General features: G+C 40.2%; 1 protein-coding gene across 3 annotated transcripts; it reads right to left on the bottom strand.

Moving 5' to 3' along the window:
• Window positions 1-2,942: 2,942 nt before the first annotated feature.
• On the bottom strand, window positions 2,943-15,024 carry GHITM (growth hormone inducible transmembrane protein). 3 transcript variants are annotated; one of them, XM_075758699.1, is made up of 9 exons: window positions 14,843-15,024; window positions 12,721-12,880; window positions 11,022-11,121; window positions 9,653-9,764; window positions 8,176-8,317; window positions 6,985-7,093; window positions 5,680-5,868; window positions 4,932-5,103; window positions 2,943-4,128 (listed from the first exon to the last, which is right to left on the bottom strand). In XM_075758699.1, the coding sequence occupies exons 2-9, from the start codon at window positions 12,847-12,849 to the stop codon at window positions 4,041-4,043; spliced, it is 1,041 nt and encodes a 346-aa protein (XP_075614814.1). In that variant the 5' UTR covers window positions 12,850-12,880; window positions 14,843-15,024; the 3' UTR covers window positions 2,943-4,040. The 3 variants fall into 3 exon arrangements, with proteins under 3 accessions (XP_075614814.1, XP_075614812.1, XP_075614815.1); XM_075758697.1 differs by lacking the exon at window positions 14,843-15,024 and adding an exon at window positions 14,314-14,457; XM_075758700.1 differs by lacking the exon at window positions 14,843-15,024 and adding an exon at window positions 14,333-14,439.
• Window positions 15,025-17,271: the final 2,247 nt, after the last annotated feature.

Raw genomic sequence — 17,271 nt, 5'->3', positions numbered from 1 at the left:
ACCTTATTTGTTAAAGACTTTTCCTTCTGGGCAAGCCTGAAGATGACCCTAGTTCATTGCTTCTAGTCTTCCATTTCCAGTTTGCTTAAGAACATTTTCCACCTTCCCACTTCTCCCACTGTATCTTAGGTGGCATTTACAGTGAACTTTACCTAATTCCCTGAACCACAGAGAACCTGAGGACAAAGGAGCTCTTGGCTTTGTAAACAATGTGTGTGCTGGAAATATTACACTCTCAGTTGGCTTTTTTCTGTGGAGCTCTTAGTTGTCAGAGAATAGGCACAATGGACACAAAGTACTACTCCCACCCAACACCCACACCTGCCCCACTGCCCCAGTTAGGTGCCACCACACACATGCTCCAATATGAAAGGGCACACAGGCCAAAGATGTTGCCCTTGAAGCAATTCTTGCTGCCTTGGATTACCTGACTAACCAACCTGGAAACATGGCACACATCTTTGTCCCACCTTTCTCAGTATGAGCCGCCAATGTGATTGAATCCACTGCAGCCACTAAATTGTAGATTCTCAATTTTACTGTCTGTAAAACAAAACAAAAACCAGAAAATCTTTTCCACCTCACCCCCACTTTCTTCCCTTGTAATTCATTAATGCAACTATAGTCAAAATGAACAAAGTTTTTGACAGCCTTGAGTTATCTGATGAAACAGACACTCAAGTGCCACTACTATGTAATTACTAAACAGACTTCTATATCTCAAGCCTAAAAAAGGCCATAACTTGACCATCCAGCCCAACATCCTGCATAATTTCTACCAAAACATTATTCCCAGTAACCACTGCACTATAGCATGAGATCCAAAATTGACTTGAAGACTTTGAAATAACCATAACCCTCATCAACCTGTGGCAAGTTTTGAATTTTCCCCCTAGAACTGTATTCCTGGGTGCTACCCTATTTTATCATGATTTTAATATGGTCCTGTTTCTGGCTAAGGAAACTTACAATTAATTTTTTCCTGCTCTGCTTACACACAAATATGTATTTCTCCTGCATTTATTGTCAGTTAAGTAGCTGCTCAAGCTTCTTCTCACTAAACAACACTAAACTTCTTAAATCTCACTTGAAAGCATAAAACTGTTTTCCTTAAATACAAGTTTATTTACCTGAAAGAGAAAAATCATGAAAATAACTGATCTCGCTTGCTTTTGTGACCAATTTCTCTCTCAATCCCCTTAAAAGTAGTTATTTAAAAACACCTAGCAAAATTCTGTAGTGTCTACTAAAAGTCAATAAGGGAATCCAAGTACATATAACCCTCTTCAACCTGATCCAACAATGAATCAAAACAGGGAAAAACCAGGACTTCGTAACTGTCAAAATGTGGTAATGAAGGGCCCCCTAGGGAGAGAACGAAATAAATTTAACATTCCTTATTCAAGAAAAAAAAAACCCTAAGTTTTACTCCTCAGCTACTTTCAGATTTCTACGAGTTTATAACCTTTCAATAACAACTATTTCCCTTCCTAGTTTAGAGGAGCGTATGAAACAGTGCAAGTCTAACCACAGTGTTTATCAGCTTTTTCAGATCTGAAATTCAGGATATAAAGCACCTCATTTCCTTCTGCAAGTATTCAGTGTTTAGACGACCAAAAAAACTACAGCTTCCTCAGCTGTATTTGCTCTCAAAGCTGCTGAGCAAACATACTTAATGGACCCTAATACCTACTCAAAGAATCTCCCAAGTTTTACAATTAGACCTCTCAATTGAGGGAAAAAACCAACCCCAACACAAATTGCTTAGAGGAACATCACCCTAGTAAGTTCTATTGATAAATCTAAACTTTTAGTTCTAGAAAGTTTTCAAGTTGTCTGTTCACATTCCAAGAGTAGCCTGAGAGTAACCCAAGTTCTCACACAGATGCTCTCCCTGAAAAATACGTGCATTCTTGTGCCTACCAAATTACGACATTTTAGATTTTTCATGCCTCTCCCTGCCCCAAATTACAGCTGTCTTAATTAAGATAAATCTTAATTTTTCATTTGGGACTTCAAACGTAAAGGAACAACTCTTAATCTTGTTCTTCCCTTTTTGGAGATCCACACTAGATAGCACTAACAGTATTTTCCTACTGATACAATGAATGCTCATCCTTCCTCAGGCACTATTTGGCCTTTTTTTTTTTTTTTTTCTTAAAAGGTCATTAGACCTTCCTGTTGGTCTCCCTTTCCATGCAAATACCTCCCTGAAGTAGAGTGTTGTGTTCTACACCTTACTGTTTAAAACAGTCCAGGACCTCTCTCTTGGTTCACAGTCAACCTGTAAAACTTTGTCCTCAGAATATAGACAAATGGAGTTTTGCCAATTTTATTACAGACACAAATATTAGAATTTTGTTGTAAGACAGTTGCCCATAGATTTCAGAATTTGTTCAGCTACAGCAACAGTATGTAGAAATTGATTAAGGGTATGAAATTGCTTAAAAAGATAAAACCCTCTAAACAGGCTACTTACACTTTACGTGATCCAAAGACGACTTCTATCTAAGTACTACAGATTTTCCTTCAGCTGTAATAGTGCCAGGAGCTAGATTGTGCCGTATTACCTTTGGGCACAAAGGAGTTGCAACAAGGTTCTTCACAATCCACTGTTTCTCCCCTATGATTGAAGGGACTAAAAATATTACAGTATGACAGACATAAAAGCAACACTGGCTATACTCAGCAGGCAACAGGTTACACTAACTGAACCATTTGAAGTAAGTGTAGATCAGCATCTTCCCTCTGGGAAACATCCCCAAAAAGATGCTAGCCAGTGAAACTGGAAATCATCTTTGTGGAATTTTTTAAAAAAGGAATATGCACTCTCTTACAAAGGAAATCGTAGCAAAAAAAAAAATATTGACAGTACTCTTCAAGTTCTTAGTGCAGGGGTACTAAAATATTTCTATTAACACAGGGAAAGTGAGAGTAGTCAATTTGCGAGGCTAGAATTTTATTGTTCCATCAGTCAATACATAACATCGCATATTTACCAGAAATTGAAAGTCTGAGTTGTTGCCATTAGCTCAAAACTTTCTTGTGCCCAAGAACTCACCTTTTATTCCACACAGAGTTTGGTAAGTATAAATTTCTTAAATTTAATCAATTTCACTGACAGGGAACAGTTCTTTTATACCAAACTAAACATCAATTTAGAGAAGAGTTAGAAACAGACTGAAGCATACAACAGTATGGTAAATTCATACTTGGATTTACAGCAGGCCATCCTCAAACCCCTCTTTCTGTGCCAACTGTACAAGCTCATAAGAGATGAGCACTAGGAGCTCTTCTGAAGGATGAGGCTTCATCTGCAATACTGAAATGTAGTCACTGGAAGAAACATATAGCTCTATTGCTATTCAACAATTCAATTAATCTAGTATCAAAAGAACCTAGCTATTATGTCCACTCAACATTAAAGCAAGGAGTTCTCATATGTACTCCACAAAGAGACTGAAGTTCATATGGGACAAATGCCTCCTTTATGCTCTTTGGTCACCTCACCTGTCAAATCCAATGCGTTTCTGACAATTGCTTAAACCTTTCTGAAATTTCTGGCCAGATAGAAATCATTACTGTATTTAGTACCATATCCAATTTGTTCAGTTCTTCTTAATGTGTGTAAAATATCATTTATGCAATCTTAACTGAAAACTGATGCATCTCAACAGCATTTCACGAAGTAGCTTGTTTCCTTCTCTGCATATGGGATACTAGTTTAGAAATTACTACCTTTACCATGCAGTAACAGTAAAAAAGGAGTTGAACTGCTGTCAAACCCATTAAAAAGCAGATAAACTATTTTACTCATATATTAAAAATAATTTACTTTCCCAAAATAATGTATGCTATTTTAAACACAGAGCTGGAAAGCATTTGAAGAAAAACTACTGAGTCTGAATCACATTGCACTTAAACAATATGCTGAAATGCTTTAAACTTCTGGCTAGCAGCAAAACTGCTTGTAACCATAAATTTTTATTTAGTATGTGCACTAGATAGGCTGTCAGACAGTTGCAAAGAGGAGTCTTCATTTACTTTCTCCTGCCACCTCCACCACCAGCAAGCATGGTGGCCACTCGAATGAAGATGTTCAGTGTATCTGAGTAGATACCCATGCATCTAGGAAACAGGAAATCAAAGTTAATATTGTTGAACACAAATAGTATTATTTAGTGTTTCACACCATTCTGCTTCATGAAGGCTTTTACAAAAAGCCCAACTGCGACTGTCCTCAGTGCTTGATATGAAAAAAATCCTGTATTTTTGTTCTACCATCTCTGCCAGCAGGAACTACTTACAGAAGTCTTAACAGACAGCATACTGTTCTCATACAGTAGCCCTCTGCTTTTATGCTGTTCTTCTGTTTATCTCCAAGAATTTTGAAGGTCAGTATTATTCTAATTATCAAAAACCAGAATCAAGGAGGTAAACAATTCACCTAAGATCAGACAGACATTTACAAGCAAGTCACTTGTTAGTCAGACCTGGTCTTTACGGAGTCAATTAATCCTTTTTTCCTTATCTATCACACTGTTGAAGCTTTTTTATTTAGTGACAAAGACTAGTGAATATTAAGTGACTATAAAAGAGTTAAGATTTTTTTGGCTCAGCTGATATTGACAGGTATTTTCAGGAAGCAGCTATAAATTCTCCCAGCAATGCTTTAGAAAACAAAAATATTTCAAAAAGTACTGCTGGAAGCATGTGACACCGTGCTCATTTCAAGCAGATGGTTTCAGTTTTAACTCCACTAGCTATTTTTGCATTGTATTTTTAAACCCTGTCATTCTTCACATTTAACAGCAACACACTTTTGAACAGTAAACAAAAAGTCCAGCTGTTTTTAAATCATACTTTGATATAGTCTGAAGCAAATTCTTACACAGACACTGAGATAAGCTGTGTTAACACAGAATACTTACGCATTGATTGGATCGTATTTTGTTACTCCATAATATGGAATAGTTTCTGCACGCTTGATAACATTCTGCGTATCGTGGAGCAGGAACATGCCGAAGAGTACCAATCCACCATAAACAGCTACTGAATACAAGCCAGCACCAAAAGCAGAAGTAGGAGGCAAGAACATGGAACCTGGAGAAGAATGTACCACAGTGTTAAAGAAAGCTACTGTGTATCTGCTCCGAACTGGGTCAAACTTCAGTTACTGTAGTACACGCTTTTCAACGAACATTCAATTCTCAATTTGTGGCGCATTTTTGATACCAAGAGCTTCAATACATGAGCTGAAGCTGTCACATGTACAACCTGATGCAGTAACTTTGAACACCCTAGGGAATCATGTACTTTTCTTCATGCAAAAGTACTTCTGTCGCTAGGACTACAAAAACGCCTAGAAACATATAAAGGAGAAGGAACAAGTGCATCAAGAACTAAGATAATATTAACTGTCTCCCCTAGTCACTGGCAGTAATGAAAAATACAAGCCACCACTACCGGTCATTTGTCAGATTAACACTTGCCAGAACTGCAATCCCATGTTTGTTTTCAAGAATAAATTTAAGAGTATTTTCTGCTGTGCCAGAGTTACAAAGGCTATTTAAGGCAAATCTTAACTGGCCAGACCAGTCTGCAATTAAATGTAAGCTTTGTCTTAGTAGCTTAAGCTTATAACCTACTTTATCTGACAGTATTAAAATAGTATTTTACCAATTGAAGAGGCCAGAACAAAGCCTAAGCCTATTCCAAGTGGTCCTCCCATGTTCAGAAATTTTTCACTCGGAGCACACATGGCCACAGTTGAGAGTCCTCCAACAATTCCAGCCGTATACCAGGCAGCTCTGATCAGCAAAGGACCACCCAAGAAGGCTAGAGGAGCCACCACCGCACCCATGACACCTAGCCAAAGGAAAACAAACCACAACCTGTAAGATTTGGAACAGTTCTGGAAAAGACACTGCCCATCAAAACAATTTCCGCCCCCCCCCCCCAGTCAGATGACATGGCTCAAACTAATCTACTTACATGACAAAATACCAATGCACTTGACTGTGCACCTATCCAGAAGGGAGCACAATAAATTGGCAACCTTAAATTCCACGCCCTACTTTTATCTAGCTCTGGAGAGTACTTCAGGGAGCTGGGCTTTGGAAGACAGACTAACAAAAGTCAACACGTTGATCTCTTCACAACAGAGCTGGTGAGGGATACTTAGCATGGACTAATCAACTACATAATAGCCACAGGAGCAGTCAACACTGAAAAGCAGGACAGACTTCTGCTACAACAATTAGTTAGGCAAGCAAGTTTGACTTTTTGCTAGAGTCTTGTATGAAACCTCTATCTAGTTCATTAATATCACATTAGGTTCTTTAACTTAATAACAATCAATAAACACAATTTCCTCTTGGTAGAAATGTTAGCTCTTAAGAGGCAAATATGATTCTAGTGCCTAACATCCATGTGTCTTTCCTGAAACAAATTATTTCTGGTAGAACAGTTTTGAAAAATAATAGCCATCATTATTTGAAGTAAGTATCATCAGTGAGAAACTGATCTGTACTCACGGCTTACATACCTGATAGGAACACGTATGTAAGAAGCTGCAGTTTAATACTAAAATCTCCTTTTTTCTAGTCAAGTTTTTGAATACTTTCCTATCCTGTACAGCTGAAGAACATTAAGTGTAGGCAATAGCGCTTACAGAAATTATAGTGCCAGAAAGCAGTCATGAGACCAAAGCAGCTATGAAACCAATTAGTTCTATCCAATGTGGCATATACACATCTCAAGTTTAACTCAAGCACAACTTTTAGAAGATTACAAAAAAAATTAGAGTTAAGGACACTTAAGAAATCATCCTGACATTCAAGATTTCTCGGTGGTCTCTGAAAAATCTTAACTAACTCTCTTACAGTATATAAATATTTACCTTAAAGTCAAAGTTTTGTTAAAGTAAGAATCTGGTCACACTGAAGCACAGACATCGCTACAATGAACGCTGAAATCACATACCTGAATGCATCATCCAAGCCAAATGTTTAGCTGCTGGACTATTTTCATACGATATAGACCTGACCAACATTCCAGCACCGATCATAGCTGCAAAAGTTGCACCTATTGCCTGTAAAAACAGCATCACAGGGCTCAAGTTAGCATTAGGATATACAGTCTCTGTTCTAACCTCCTAGTCTAAAAGTCAATAGCGTAATTCTGAAAAGAGCAACCTAATTCATAACTGGAGCATTTGTCAATTTTATTCCTGGTTACAGTCAAATCTTTGCAGATCCTAGCTTGCAGTAATTCCCATTTTACTTTTACTCAGTCTTCTAGGAATCCAAGTTTAGCGGTAAGATGACAACAATCTCTTATTTGCATAAGGTAAGAGAAGGAAAACATACAGTTCCGCCCCTTACTCTAATCCTCATTAAGGTACCTGAAACGTTAGCCTTACTTTTTTTCCTCATACATTTCTCCACCCAAAGCCAATACTCAGTTCACATGCTTTTGCTACCAGTGATTTTTAAACTGCATTGTCTCCTCTCACTGATGATTTCGGGCATAATCATCCAGCAGCTAGCAAACTGGTCAGAAATGTACAGCTTTGGTTTATCATTGAGGATGCATTATTAAATTAATCTCCATAAAATTATGTAGGTGTTGGCATTTAACTATTCTCATTCCACTCCACTTAACACACAGAATATGTACGAAGCAGACACATTTTGTTAGCAGTTTGCCTAGATCATTTGCCTACCAGTATTGTTTCAGCCTTGGCAAACAAGAGACAACTTTCAAGCAGCTACACAGAAGAGCACAGGGAGGACTGGGAGTACATAGGGACCTCAGTTTCCATTTGTACAAAGCGACAGAAAGTGTCGTTACCCTCAGATGACTATTTGTAACAGGTTCTTACTTGCACATAGCTGGTAAGGACAGCATAGCACTTTTTTTGCTCATACAGTTTGTCTTTGACAAACTATCAAAATAATATAGAAGTAGTCAGTATGTAATTAGAATCACCAAATCTTAAACCACAAAATATCATTAGGATACCTAAGTAGTCTTTATAGATAAGGACTCTAGTGTAAGTGAGGTTTTACCTTACTTTTCACCAAGTAGTTTACACTTCACATTTTTTATATCAACCATCACCTTTGGGATCTTTTCTCAGTAAATGTTTTTATTTTTCTAACATAAGCTTACCAGCCAGGAGCCTCTTGTCATAAGACTCATGAGTGCTGGAGATCTGCTTACTGCTACAGCAGACAGTGCTGTCAAGCCAATACTTCCCGCAAAGTACATATAAGTAGAGTGAATTCTGTCTTTCACGTACTGCGGCCAAATACTGAAAAATAAGCAGGCATACATAGCTGTGCAATTACCAGTATCAGAATGAAGACAAACTAAAACACAATCGAGCTGTTAAATATACTCATAGCTATGGATATAAAGGAGGTTTCATAATAATGGTGTGGTCTAGCAACTTCTGCCATGAGTTTACCTTACAACAGGGGGCTGAACTTTTAAACCTTGCTGGTCTAATGTAAAATAACTCTAAAAACACTGCAAATTACAAATAATGCTAATTATAGTTCACTTTTAAGGAGGAAACATGCACAGGAAACAGAATAACAAATGTTTTTTAACTATGACAAAATAGAGGATGGTTAACAAACTGGTTTAAGGAGAAATGTTTACAGAATGTGTACTGGGCACTAAGTAGCCTGCTGAGCAGCTCACAAATTGCTGAGTCACAGTACACATGACTATTTGACATCCCAAGACACAAATGTCATTTTGAGAGCTCTAACAATAGTAACAGACCTAGACATGAATGAGTGTCTACAGTATGATTTGGTCATACTGACAGGAAATTTTTGCTGCTAATACCAAACTTAAACACAGTGCACGCATTTTCTCCCATTTTACTCTTTTGACCCACTACTTCGAGGCTTGCAGAGAAAAAAAAATACAGATAGCTGCATCAATGAAAAGCTTCTCATAGATACAATATGAATACTGTATCAATATGTATATTGTATCAATATGAATGCAGACAGTCACTTTCAAAAATAGACACAGGGCAAGTAAAGCAAAATATCCTCAGCACTCATTTCTCCCAAGCTAACTATCACTAACCACCTTTTAAGTTGAAATAACTACAAGGTTTTGCTATCAGTCAGGGTTTTGTTGGCCAAAAAGCAATACATCAAAGTTTTAAGCAAAACGTATTTATTAGAGCAGGGCTTATGCCAAGATAAGTAGTGCGATCAAAGGAGACACTTTTTCCAACAGGTTGTGTTAAAGTTTAATGAACAGTCTCACAGGAACACCAGGCAAAGTAGTCTTAACAATATGCTTTACAGAAGACTACCCTTCACAAACTATCTGCGGCACACCTCATAAGACATATTTATACACTCTTCATAAATAAATTTCAAATTTAGCAAAACAAAGGAACTCACTTCAGTGAATATCCATTTACACTTGGGTAATTTAAAACTTTTCAGTTATACTTTTTAAAATGCTGCACAGAGGCAAGCGCTTTCTGTTCAGAGCTTAAAAAAAAAGAAGTAAGCTCTATATACACTGGGTGATAACAGTTAAAGAAGAGATGGATATAAAGAGGGAGATTTGCTTAACGTACTCTTTACTTAAAAAAGTAAGCCATCTTACTTACACAGCTCTTTCAATAGCTCCAATCTCACTGGACATGCCCATTCCATAGTAACAGAGGGCCCCCAAGCCAACAGCAGCCCCTCCAGCAACAATAAACTTCCCCAGGCGATCAACTGTATAAAGAAAAAAAAAAAAAAAATCGCTCTTATGAATGCTTTTTTTTTTTGACTAGTTAATAAAATCCTCACATAAGTTTTGTTGTACCTGTAATAGTTGATCCATATTAGGCTTCTGTCTTAAAGCTCCATTTCAAGCCACTGTGTTACCAATTATCAACGAGCTACATGTGAAAAACTCTAGATTCAGCCTACTAACACAACATAGCTTCATAAAACAGAGTAAGAAATAAGAGACCAAGTAGTAACACACCAGGCATACTGACCTTCATAACAGTGACAGGAATTCCAACACAAAGCCAGCTGTTATGACAGGAATTCCAACATAAAACCAGCTAACAGGTTCTCCAACACAAGAGTTCACCTGTCAGCTGATTTAGTATACCATTTTACTATCCAATTCAGTATCGAACAGGTAAAAAGCTAGGCATTTTGTCCTTTCCTCTCATTCATCTGCCATTATTTCTTTCTCCTTCAAGAACTTCCTGGTAGCAATCAGATGCAAATCAGTTTAAAAAGAGATTTCTGAAGCTCATGGGCTATCACACATTATTTACTATTGGTTTCTTCTGTCTGATTTTAAGACATACTGCCTGTGTGCCATGTGTCAGATTAGTGCTATGAATACAACTATCAATCATAAAATATTGTTATAACTGAAGTAAGAGCAGCTGAGACCAAATACATTCAGTTGTGTAACTCTCCGTAAGACTATGCTTTTTCCTAATGTGTTATTGCCAAGACACTATCTAGCCTATCTACATATATTCCATTTGTCAATTCAATGCTACTATAGGACATTTACAAGCCTATTCAGCTGAACGCTACTATCTGAAAAACGCCTTTGTAATCCCCTGAAATTACAATCCACACTAGATGTACTGGCAAACATAGTAAACCAGTGCCTTACGTAACCGTAGCACCAGAAACTTTTTTTGTGAACTGTACACACTGTGGAAAAATCCTTCCCTTAAACAGTATGCAAAATAGATGTAGCAAAGCAAGTGTTAGTGTATTTTTTAATATCTGCAACCAAGTCTACGTTAACAGAGACAACCATTTTTGACTTAACGGCTCTCAGCAGCAGCTTAAAGTATAGACAACAAGAGATTTCTCTATACTGTGACATATTTGCAGCTTTAAACTCTACAAGGAAAGACAGGCAGAGAAATTGTCTCCAGTCATTCAAGGGAGATCACTAAGCAAACTTCCATAGAAGACAATACTCTCAGTCTCTTTTAATGCTTTAATCACCTTTAAGTGCCGTTTCTGCAGATGGCTCAAATGCTGCTTCTTTAATTTCCTGGCCAAGTTTTCCACGCCTTACACCCGTTCTTACTCTGGTAGCATAACACTGTTAGATTAAAAAATAACATAAGAAAGATTTAATGAAATAAAACAGAAGACATTTCTTATCAATTTACTTGCTACACTTACAGTTGCTACATAGTCTCTTATTTATCTGCACATACCTCCCAAAGACATGAAGCAACTATGCTCAAGGAAAACAACTGAACATTAAAGTTTAGGAAGCTCTGTGAATAACATCCACACATTCTAGAAGCACAGAACCAGAGCAGCGCATTTCAGAGGCTGAAGTTTTCAGTTTGCATTTCTTCTACTCTAGTTCCACTGTACTAAACAAGACCATAAGGCTTTTTTAAAATATAAAACCTACTCTTATGTTGTAAAAAAGTTATTTTGCTTTCCATATAAAGACACTCTTCACAAAAACACGTAAAAAACCCACTTGTACAATACCTATACTTTTACAGACACTAAATTTGGAAAAGAAGCATGAAATCTTTGCTTTGAACTCTAGCCTTGATTTAGAGAGCAAACCTTGAATGAAGGTCTATAAACTTCAGATTTTTATGGCTGACAAACTCCAAATAAACATAGCATACTACTCAAAGTCTTAGTAAGCTGAGAGAACAACTCAGAATAAACTCATATTTAAGTTCAGAAACAACTTTGGAAGTTTCCTTACCATTTTTTCCAGGAATTTCTAAATTATTATACAGGCACGTGAGCAACCAATGGCTCACTTAAAGCTGTGAGTTTATTTTAACACTAAAACCTGTAAGGTATACGCATTGCTATCGTCAGCCACTAGAGCAACAAAATTCAGTAAGTTTACCATAGCACTTCAATTTTGTTGTGCTTTACGTTTAATTAAATCTAGCCCAACACTGTAATTATGTAGCACTCACCACAGAAATAAAATCACCACCGCAAAAAAGCCACCCCAAGAAGACACGCACACACAGAAAAAAACCTCAACACGCCTACAAACTTAGGATGCTTGAAAGAGTTTTCTATGTTTAAGAGGAAAACACAAAGGAGGTAAAAAATTTTCCATTAGCACTTTCACCAAAATGATGACAAAACAGCAATGCATCCTAATAGTTGTGAGTCACCTAGGCAGAAAGCAAAAATGAAACATTTTCTCCCAAAAAAGAACAAACAGACAGTGTCTTGCAATAACAAGAGTCCAGTTTTTAAAACTGCTAGATAGTTCTACCATAGTTCAGAAATTGCTCTAACCTAGGCTACAGCTCTGAATACATATTGGAACTAAAGTCTTTGAAAAGAAAGTTTTCACTTTATTATATTTAAGGGTCTTACTTGGAAACAGGGAGCTAGGAGGAGCTCAGACAGGAATTTCTGCTCCTCCCACCTTACATTGTAAGGCTTGTCCATCACTACCTACCTACCTCCTTTAAGGTCTTTTTTCCAGTAATTTTAATGGGGAAATAGTCATTGAAACAGAAGATGTTATTTCAATTACTCTTAAAACTCCTCTTTTTTGATTAAGTAATGCTCTTCTTTCAGTAAATTAGAGCAGGTACCTCAAACAAGCAGGCAGCTTGTGATCATTCAAAACAGGTACTCTGTGCAAAGCGATTCTTTTGCAAAACACTCAGAACCATTAGAAAGAGAATTACCTTACCTGGTTAGGCTGCCACAGCCTATATGCTTTTATATTGGAGCTCCTCAAAGCTGGGGAAGCCTGCGTAATGGTGGGGCGGATAGTCTGGCATGATAACGCCCTCAGGCATACTAGCCTTGCAGCCAGCATGGTTGCTTTGGTAATTTAATACACTGTGTTCCTACAAATGCACAAGAGAATACACTTTATTATTCTGTTACATGTTTTTCAGACAACAATGTACACTTACTACTTATTCTCAACTACATTACACCCTGTAATAGAAACAGTGTTATCACTAGAGTACTGTAAGAAGAGCTAGAACCTTCCTAAATATGTAGCTTAACTCTGTTCTGTCTATATCTGTCTCCCATTCCCAGCAGACTTCTCTCTCAAAATTTTCCTGAAAACAGAAGGATATACCACTTTTCATACATATAAATTACATCGAGACCCTTTACGTACTTAGAGTTACTTTGGCAACTAACTTTATTTTTGAGACACAACACTGCATGACTACTCTACCCTCCAAATAGATGTTCAGAAAAACGCTCTAAATCTACATAAACTTCAGTAAAGTATAAGCCTAAATGAGTAAATAGCATAACACATGTGGTGGAAAAAGGTTTTAGAGAGATTTTAAGCTATCCTTTGAAGAATTAGCTTTATGGACATAGCACTCAGTCAAGGTCACAACCCAGAAAACAAGTTCAGGTCAACCTGGGCAGTTTTGACCAAAGAACAATGACACCAATCACCGGTAAATTGACAGTGTAAGCAGACATCAGCCTGTGTATTCTATAGGTAATATTAAAAACGCTAACTTACTTCCACAAATAGCAGATATCACACACAAAAAAACCTAGTCCTTGTAGTTACACATAGTTTAGTTATGAGTACCTCTGATACCCAAGACACCCCAACTACCAATACATTTTTTCAAAGAACTGCTCAGAGCTTACACATACAGTACCCAAAATAACTTGAGAGCATTCTAAATAAAGGTAACTTCAAACATGCATGAGAAATGAGCTCCGACAGCATTGGGCAGCTAGCATTAACAACAAAGTGAAAGTTAGAAAATAATCTTGCTGCTAGGAAAAAGTCACTTTGCTTTGCAGCTCAGTCATGAAATCCTGCTTTTATACGGAAAACTAGTTTCAGAGACACAGCCTGTTTCTGCCACAAAATCCCACTCTTCCACTGGGATGATACCGCTTGCAGGAGCTTAAAGTGATAACTGTGATTTTTATCTTTTTGAAACTGATATCTGAAGCAAGACAACTTCAAGGATTAGATTAAGAACAAGGACGGATAACAGCAGAACGTTAAAAAGAAAACAAATCACCAACATTGCAGCACGCTAACTGGCAAACGCAGCAGAAAGGAAACACTGCGAGGTCACCGCTGCTCCAAAGCACGGAAGCATGAGGAAACCCGTTCCAGCCTAGGCAGGGCGGCCTGGCCCCTCTGAGGGGGCAGGGAGGCGGCCAGCGCTCACCTCAGGCCTGGGCCTGGGCCGGGCCAGGTTCCTGTCCCCGCCCCGCCGGGCCCGCCGCTGCGCCCCAGCGTAGCGCCCGCAGCCCCGGCCACCCCACGCCTGTCCCCGCGCACCTGCGTGGCTGCTTCTCACCCGCTCAGCACGACCGACCCCCGCTCCGCCACTGCGCAAAACCGGAACGACGCCTCAGGAGCAGAAGTGACGTCAGGCTGCCCTGCGCCCTCCCCGTGACCGGCTCGGTAACCCCACGTGACTCCAGAGCATGCAAGCACCATTGGCCCGAGGAGGCCCGGTGAAGTGACGCGCTGCAGTCTCCTGGACGGGTGCGGGAGCCATCTTTAATGAGGGCAGGGAAGCTTCTGGAAGCCACCTCAAGCAGGGCTCTGCCTTACGCAACTCTGCAAGCCGCAGGCGCTGCCCGCGGTGCAGCTGCCGCTCCCACCGGGAGGCGGAGGAGAGCCGCCGCCCTTTCCACAGTGCGGACGGCGCTGACCAGCCGTGACCAGCAGCCATTTCACTCGCCGCCGCGGAGCTCCGGGGGCGCCATTTCGAGTGGGGGCTCCGCCACCCGTGTCCCTCCGGCAGGGGAAGGGAGGCCGCCCCCCGCAGGGCGAGCCGCAGCTGGCAGCAGACCGGCCTGACCTCTGCAGATAACGGTCTCGACGTCCCAGCCCCCCAGGAGATCGTAACCGCGGTGCACCCCATGCGCACATGGAGAGCGCGAGGTGCGCGCTGGCGGCTCGCCGCTGCCGCTGAGGGAGGGCTGCGCCTCGCCGCTCCGCAGGCGGCTTGGCCGGGCTGGCCGCGGGGTCTGGGAGCCTCCCGGCCGGCGAGCAGCTGCTGCGGCTTGCCAGCAGGGGGCACGAGCTGTGTGAAAACACCCGAGCGAGGCCTCCGAAGGTAACTTTACTTCCACGGAGCGTAACAATCCATCTTCTTCTCTGCGCTTTCTCCATTTTGTCAGCCGCTTAGTTTGCTGATGCAGAGTTTAAAATGCAGGGAGGAGACGTTTGGCAGCGAGTGCACCCAAGCGGGCTGCGGTGGCCGCGGTGACATCGGCTTGACCACGGTGATCCACCAGCAGTGGGTGATGGCGTGCCAGACTGCTGGTGGCATCTGTGGCCTGTGTCTTCATGCCTTGGCCCTGCTCGTGGACCTTATGTCACCTTTGCTGCTTGCTGCATGTTAATAGAAGTATCAGAAATTTGGCTAAACTAATTCTCCTGGCAGCTTCTGTCAACTTCACTCCAACTAGAGCTCTGAAGTTTTTTCCAAGCTTAACCCTAAACTGAGCCCTAGGAAAGACACAGCAGCCCTTCCCTGGTCCATCCGTTCCTCAGGGGGACAGTCTTTCTGCAGCCCTTCATTTCCTTTGGCAGCTCAACTCCAACTGCAGCTCTGGCTTTTCCTTTCCACTAACCTAAGCTTAGGCTGAGCCACAGGCTTGTGATGTGGCTCAGTCCAGCACTTTAATATTACCGGGAGAAGAATTCTTTTGGCAGCCCTACATCTCCTTTGCCAGCCCATTTCCAGCCCCATCCCAGCTGCATATCAGGCTTGCTTCTTCTCTCTATGCTAGTGCTAATCCTAACCCTAGTTCAAGCTATGAGCCAGGCGCTACTGAGGAACACGGTATTCAGAGGAGAACTCTTTGGCAGCACTGTGTTTGCTTTGGCAGCCCCTTTCCAGCCCCACTCTAGCTACAGCTCTGTAGTTTCTTTCAGCTTTAACGGTACATATGGGCATGGTTCTTCACAGCCAGGTAAAACAGACTGTGAGAGCCTTGAGCAAGATCAAAGACAAATAGAACAACAATAACAAAATAGGTGTTGAATATAGAATTAAGTACAGAAATAGAGTGAGAGTTACAGATACACTTTTGACAATTGTGAGATTAGCCTTCCTATATCTTGGAGCCTCCTTGTTTAAACTATAAGAAAGGAAATACAGTGAACTGCTAGTTCACAAAATGAAAGTCAGATAAGAGAGATCAGATGTGGGAGAGGTCTAAAAGTGCACTAGCACATAGGGTCTTGAAGAAGAATTTGAGTGAGAAGGAGGAAGCAGAACACAGAAGGGTGGCAATTCCATCAGAGGGGGGTGAATCTAATGGGATTCAAGGTCTGATTCTTACTTACTCTGACGCTTGTTTGCTTTCCTTTGGAGTAAATGAAAATCCAGAGCTTTGAAGTCTGCTACCCCGAGGTCTCCTACAATGGAAGAAAAAAATGCCCATTTCAGGCCACAAATATGTTGTTTATTTAGAGACTTCTAGTGTTTATTTCAGAGTTTGCAACACTTTATAATTGTTAGGTACTAAAGGATTCATTATAATAATATTTAAATTTGTAATTCAGTTATTAATAGCCATAATTTATGCAAGGAATCAAACTTACCTCTTTTACTACAGCATGTAATCATGTAAAAAAATCTCTTGGGACTTTCAAATGAGATCCTCAATCCATCTCTGTCCCAAATTGTTTCTTAAATAGATAGTTTTGCCAGAAGCAACCTAAATCCACACGGGGCCCATACTGCAGCAAATTCAGCTGTTGAGGCTTTTTCACAGAAACTTGCCTGCTAGCAGATCCTCCTTTTCTACTAGATGGTCAACATGTAAATGCTCTAGCTAGCAAAATTGGTGCATGAGTGGGAAAACAGTCGCCTCTTATATAAAGAAGTCCCAAATCACATAATAGTTTTTGAGTTAAACCCAGCAGGTTGGATCCTGTCTGTTGGCACCGCTGTAACATGACCGTTTCTCTCAGACAGGAAGGCAGTATTTTCAGTCACTGTGCCACCTGGTATTACTGCAGAGCCTCAAAGCAGCTGGCCGTACTTTTGCAATAGTTCAAGCTCATGCTGACAAAAGCATGGATAACAGCATGACAGTGAGGCTCGTTAGTGAGATGGCAGCCAAATGTACACGCAAAAATTTGCTTTTTAACTCTGATGCACTGTTCCTTCATGGGATTGTGTTCAAACGCACTGTGTGTCCAACACCTGGATCTGGGTCCAGTGCTGTTTAGCATCTTTGTTAATGACCTGGATGATGGGACAGAGTGCACCCT

Source organism: Balearica regulorum, chromosome 7 (assembly GCF_011004875.1).
Source record: "Balearica regulorum gibbericeps isolate bBalReg1 chromosome 7, bBalReg1.pri, whole genome shotgun sequence".
NCBI classification, from domain to species: domain Eukaryota; kingdom Metazoa; phylum Chordata; class Aves; order Gruiformes; family Gruidae; genus Balearica; species Balearica regulorum.
This window is presented reverse-complemented; position numbering and strand designations above follow the sequence as displayed.

Bases quoted from the DNA above. Each gene is read 5' to 3' on its own strand.
- GHITM (XM_075758699.1), bottom strand. From the start codon at position 12,849: ATGCTGGCTGCAAGGCTAGTATGCCTGAGGGCGTTATCATGCCAGACT. The intron at 9,765-11,021 runs GTGATTAAAGCA...TTCTTTATACAG, and splicing joins TGCAGAAACGGCACTTAAAG to TTGATCGCCTGGGGAAGTTT. The intron at 5,104-5,679 runs GTAAAATACTAT...ATTCTTCTCCAG, and splicing joins TGTTCTGGCCTCTTCAATTG to GTTCCATGTTCTTGCCTCCT.